The sequence below is a fragment of the Fulmarus glacialis genome, unplaced genomic scaffold (assembly GCF_000690835.1).
Source record: "Fulmarus glacialis isolate BGI_N327 unplaced genomic scaffold, ASM69083v1 scaffold40163, whole genome shotgun sequence".
NCBI lineage: Eukaryota > Metazoa > Chordata > Aves > Procellariiformes > Procellariidae > Fulmarus > Fulmarus glacialis.
Genome location: NW_009201911.1, coordinates 1 through 5,818, shown reverse-complemented (window position 1 = coordinate 5,818; position 5,818 = coordinate 1). Strand labels below are relative to the sequence as shown.

Here is a 5,818-nt window from a genome sequence, read left to right as displayed (position 1 = left end):
TGTTTAGCCTGGAGAAGAGGAGGCTGAGGGGAGACCTCATCGCGCTCTACAACTACCTGAAAGGAGGTTGTAGAGAAGTGGGCGTTGGTCTCTTCTTCCAAGTAACAAGCGATAGGACGCGAGGAAATGGCCTCAAGTTGCGCCAAGGGAGGTTTGGATTGGACATTAGGAAAAACTTCTTTGCTGAAAGAGTGGTCAGGCCTCGGAACAGGCTGCCCAGGGAAGTGGTAGAGTCACCATCCCTGGAAGTATTTAAAAGACGTGTAGATGAGGCGCTTAGGGACATGGTTTAGTGGGCATGGTAGTGTTGGGTTGACGGTTGGACTTGATGATCTTAGAGGTCTTTTCCAACCTTAATGATTCTATGATTCTACAAGAGTGATAACTTCTGGTAGAGGGGAAGATCAGATAGCTGGGACAGCCCTCATAACACTTCTGATATACTTTGGTTGAGGACAGATTTCACAAAAAATTGATCTTAGAAGATTAAGGATTTCCAGAATAGTAGCAGAAATCACAAGAATGTGGTAAAATTTTCTTAGATACTAATTTATGTATGCATTTATTTTACTATAAACTAAAGAAAGACATGGACCTGTTGGAGCGGGTTCAGAGGAGGGCCACAAAAATGATCAGGGGGGTGGAACGCCTCTCCTATGAGGAAAGGCTAAGACAGTTTGGGTTATTCAGCCTGGAGAAGAGAAGACTCCGGGGAGACCTTACTGCAGCCTTTCAGTACTTGAAGGGGGCTTATAAGAAAGATGGCGGCAAACTTTTTAGCAGGGCCTGTTGCGACAGGACAAGGGGTAATGGTTTTAAACTGAAAGAGGGTAGATTTAGACTAGGTATAAGGAAGAAATTTTTTACAATGAGGGTGCTGAAACACTGGAACAGAGATGTGGTAGATGCCCCATCCCTGGAAACATTCAAGGTCAGGTTGGATGGGGCTCTGAGCAACCTGATCTAGTTGAAGGTGTCCCTGCCCATGATAGGGGGGTTGGACTAGATGACCTGTGAGGGTCCCTTCCAACCCAAACTATTCTATGATTCTATGATAATTTAGCTGGGTATTTATGCTCTAGGAATACGGGATGAATGTGTGAAGATCTATTGATAATAGCGTGTATGTTGATACAACTTACTAGACTAGCATAAAGACTGAATTCCTGCACTTCACAGTCTACTGAAAACTCATATTTCAGTCTGAGAAGATCTTTCAGCCCTTGAATTCCCAAATTGCTGAGAAAAATTAGTTTTCTTTGGAGGATGAATGGCAATATCTTCCAAAAAGATCAGCTAGTCTGACTGACCTCTGAGTCATACTACTGGTGTTCCCGCAATACCATTTTCCTCTTTTGGCCTTTGTCCACAGCTTCCTCGTTTAAATACTTGCGATTGCTTATAAATCAGCAGTTTGAACATAGAACAAAGGAGCATATTTCTTAGTTTTAGAACTGGTGTTTGCCCCCTTAAATGGCAAATTACCAGTTTTTTTATTCCTCCTCCATTTTCCTATTGATAACACTGCCTTAAGGCCTGCAGACACACCTTTGCGATGGATAAGCCTGTAGCTTGTGTTTTGAGATTCAGTATAGCTCATTTCAAGCTCAGCAAGATCATACCTTAAGCAAACAAAACAATAATAGTTAAGCAAGAGATTTTAACTTCCTAAGATTTTTTCTTAGCCTGTTTTTTCTCTCAGGACTGGAAAAATGCTTCCCTGCCCTCCCCCCCCAGAAGAAGACAGAGTTAACGTGGATTGTTGCTGGGTTTGGGCTTTCTACGTCTTGCATGTCCCTTTAATAGTCCAAAGATGTATCTAGAATATTTTATACTGTGGCTTTTTACTTACTCTGTAGTAGCCTATGAAACATGTAAAATGTTAAAAGAGACAAAAAATGCTACATATTTATCTTACTGCTTCTAAGGAAGTGCAATGTTGCATTCAAATGTGCTTTCAAAATTTTTCAAGGAAAATTTTTGTGTTTGTGGATGACTTTTTATTTTAAAGAAAAGCAGTCAAAAGACTTGAAATTATATGTTTTCAGAAAATAGAATAAATATTAAGCCAAGTCCCAAATCATAAAACAGTGAGCAACATTACCTAAGCAACTAAAATATCACTAAGTAAAGGGTATATAGTGAAACTTTAGTTCATATTCAAGATATCTTATCTGATATATACAGTGTACTTTTAGTAAAAATCAGCCAACATTTAGGAAGAACGTTTCTGTAAAACTACATTATTACCTTGAGTTTTCTTCTGCAAATTGTTAATCTTTTATTTTTTTTTTCTTTGCTTAACAGATGACCCTAAAGTGATTGTTGCCAACCTTACAGTAAGTATTTAGGACTGGGAGGTATCTTTGTCTATAGTGCACTGCTCACTTCACATCTTAATTTGGGGCATTATTCAGCATTCTCTCCTCACTCTTTAGGCAGGAAAACCAACCATTAACATGAAAAAAGAGTGTTAAATGGTGCCCTTCATGAGTACAGATTAATGTTTGTCATAAATTCCACTGTTTGCTGCCATAGTAGCTTTTATAACCTTTTTGGGCAGTGCAGAGCCAGAATCTCCCTGACCGTTTTGACTCCCTGAATTGAGTCTATTTATTCGTTCCTTCAGAAATGGAAAGTAATCTTTTAGGGTAAATATTTTACTAGCACTTTGAAGACGCTGAAAAAGTTCATTTGATAGCCTTCAACTATAATCTTGTTTTTAATGGAAAAAAGTGTTTAAAATAAAAACGGATTTAAAAAAAAAAATCAAATTTTGTAACCAGATGGCTTTAAATATATCTGCAGACAAGATGTGTTTTGAGCATTCAGCTTTCCTCTGAAACTTAAGCTTTGGTCCAGTTAGAATAGAATTCTTCATCTGTGAGCTAAGTAAGTGTGATGTTTTGCATGATGCTTTCAAAAAGACTGTCATGAGAATGAAGCTTTCCAAATACATCTTTGAATGACTCCCTGGGCTTTGGTCTTACATAAATACTGCACAGATAGGGCTGGACCACGTACTCTAGATGTACACTTTGTTTTCAAGACATCATCAATAATGACCTTAACAGCTTGATTTCTGTAGTTCAAGGTTTTATGCGCGTCTAAGCTAATTGACAGCAGTGTCATTTGTAACCATTTATTTTTCAGTGTAGAAAACCAGACCAGCACTTCAAGCCTTACTTGAAACAGCACCTGCCTAAACGCTTGCACTACGCTTACAACCGAAGAATTGAGGATGTCCATTTACTGGTGGATCGCAAATGGCATGTGGCAAGGTAAACTCTTGCATTTGCTTCCATCCCGATTTTCAGCCTTTTTTTCTGAGGAAACAAGACACCTGGGATTGCCCTGTCTGTCAGCATCCCACTCCTGTACCCCATGAGCAAGAGGAATTTTGAAGTCCTGGTGAGGTTCAATCACATTTGGTGCAGGGGGATGTGACTCAGAACACAAAATTGTTTTAAAATTTGGGAAAATCAGTAGCTGGATAGAAGGTAGAAACCCAGATTGGTTTATGGTTTTCTCCTCAAGCAGCTATGTGGTTTTTGACTGATTAGCTCAAGTATAGGAGCCGACAAGCTTTTTTAATGAGGTGCAAGCTTATCCAAACCAGGAAGCAGTGAATATGGGAGGAAGGGGAAGGCATATGTGACCAGGGGATGTTAGGGAACAAGAGGCTGAGTGGATGCAATGGGTGAATGGAAAGAAAATGGAAATATTGGCAGAGTAGGTGAATGCCTGAGAACATGTGGAAGGGTATGACAGGGTGGCCATCAAAGTGCCGGCAGTGTATTGTGTTGCAAAACAAATTCACAGAAAACCAGGATGCTTTAGCTCAGAGAAAACCTTGTTTTGGGTTGTTCTTCCCCATATGCCTCTGAATTTTCAGTTATAAAATATGGGCAGTTTTTAATATTCTTAGTAAGCTAAAAATTGAGCAAGGAAAAACAAGTTGGCACATATATGTATAGAGTGACAAGAGAGGAGTAGCATTTGTTTATGAATTGTGCATCCTTTTCTGGTTTAATATATATTCTTTTTCTTACTTTGATCTTTTGACACGTTGTGTATTACAGTATGAGAATGGTTGGGTCTTTATGCATATAGCTGACTCAGTGGTTCTTGGAAGATGACACAGCTTTTGGCTCATGGTAGTCTGTTATGAGCTTTAAATTACGGCAGGGTTTTTTGCCCGTATAGCTGCCAGGCAAACACACGGTGTGTTGTAAGTTCCTTTTGACATCTGTGCTTATCTTTATGTGAATTATGCAAGGACCACTCTGCTGAAGAAGTGAATGAGAAACCCCATTGCTTTCTTGCATAACTCCACCAGCTGGCTGGCTGGTTGCCCCGTACAGTTTCTGTGGCTAGGGTTCATGTACATTTCAAAGAATCACTCTGAGGTTTAGGCCTGTAAAAGTTTTAATTTTAAGAATTTTACTGGAACTGATGGGATGGCCAAAGTTGATTTACATTTAGTAATTTCTTATTAATTACATCAGACTTTCTTTGGCTTATTTATTAATTAGATTTTCTGAAATCTCATCCACCAATAATTCATTTGTTAATGTAACTGTAATTCATTGTATATTCACAGCCAGGAAAATGGTAGTTACAGACCTGATTGCTCTAACTCTACTAATTTACAAGGCCAAAATCAAACTGTGGTTGAGCATCATTTTATTGCAGATGAAGAAATTAACTTGTAGAATAATCTGGTCCACTGCATGTATTGCCTGCACATGGCCCTCATAAAACTGTAAAAAAGTACTCTGGAACAAGATGGTAATTATAATTCCTATAACACAATACTTATTTTTCCACATATTTTGTAAAAAAAACCCCTCAGTAACAAACTGATAATTAGCGTTCCTATGATACAGCACTTATTTTCTCGGTATTTATCTTCATTACAATCTTTCTCTTTTCCCTCCAGCTTTGTTTCTGCTCCCCATTTTTGTTTATTGGGTGGAAGGCAAACAGGTGAAAGCATTTTACAGCATTGTATGACATTTGCAGCACGGTAACATCACAAAAGTGCTTTCTTAGAAGCCTCTGTTGGCCTTTTGGGGATTGGAAGAATATGGTACAAAATACCTCCAGTCTGCAGAAGACTATGTGATAGAAAAAAGTCTGAGAAAATAAGTAAATAGATGCTAAGGCTGTAATCAATGAGTAAGAGTTAGCTCTTAGGATTGCAGCCTCTTACAGTGGGAGCAGAGGGAGAAACCCTGGGTTGTTGGATGAGCCTGCAGTCCCCACTGCTGCTATTCAAGAAAGATTAGCAATGCACTGCCTTGTAACCTTATCCCTCCTACCCCTAAAGTACGTTGTCAGATCAGCCACCATATCTACACCTTTGAGGAAATTTTCTAATAATTTTTCAATTTAGGAAAGCTGTGGACGTTTACAAGAAACCAACGGGAAAATGTTTCTTCCATGGAGACCATGGCTATGACAACAAGATAAACAGCATGCAGGTATGAGCAATGCAGTAACCTTTGCAGGAGAGTCATTGAAGGTCTCTAAAATGTAAATATTCACTGAAAAACACCCTCTCTTTTAATGCTTTTCTTTTGTATTCTTCTCTCCTTTTTTTTTTTTTTTAAAGACTGTCTTTATAGGTTATGGCCCTACATTCAAATACAAGACCAAAGTACCTCCTTTTGAAAATATTGAACTTTACAACGTCATGTGTGGTAAGCTACCTGCTTGAGAAATTGCAAGAGAAACACGTTGTTTTAGCTAACAGGGCTTCATTTACGCACCTGTGAGCTCACATCCTGACTCATAGAATCATAGAATCATAGAA

At 38.8% G+C, this 5,818-nt stretch overlaps 1 protein-coding gene across 1 annotated transcript in view; it reads left to right on the top strand.

The window, feature by feature from the left end:
* The window catches only part of LOC104074096 (ectonucleotide pyrophosphatase/phosphodiesterase family member 2-like), a gene marked incomplete at both ends in the record, with an annotated part of 20,073 nt that extends 14,368 nt beyond the window's left edge, over positions 1–5,705 (top strand). Inside the window, 4 exons of the mRNA XM_009574095.1 lie at positions 2,308–2,339; positions 3,154–3,281; positions 5,399–5,486; positions 5,618–5,705. Of these exons, the coding sequence (XP_009572390.1) occupies positions 2,308–2,339; positions 3,154–3,281; positions 5,399–5,486; positions 5,618–5,705 (336 nt within the window). The remainder of the gene's footprint in view (positions 1–2,307; positions 2,340–3,153; positions 3,282–5,398; positions 5,487–5,617) is intronic.
* Positions 5,706–5,818: the final 113 nt, after the last annotated feature.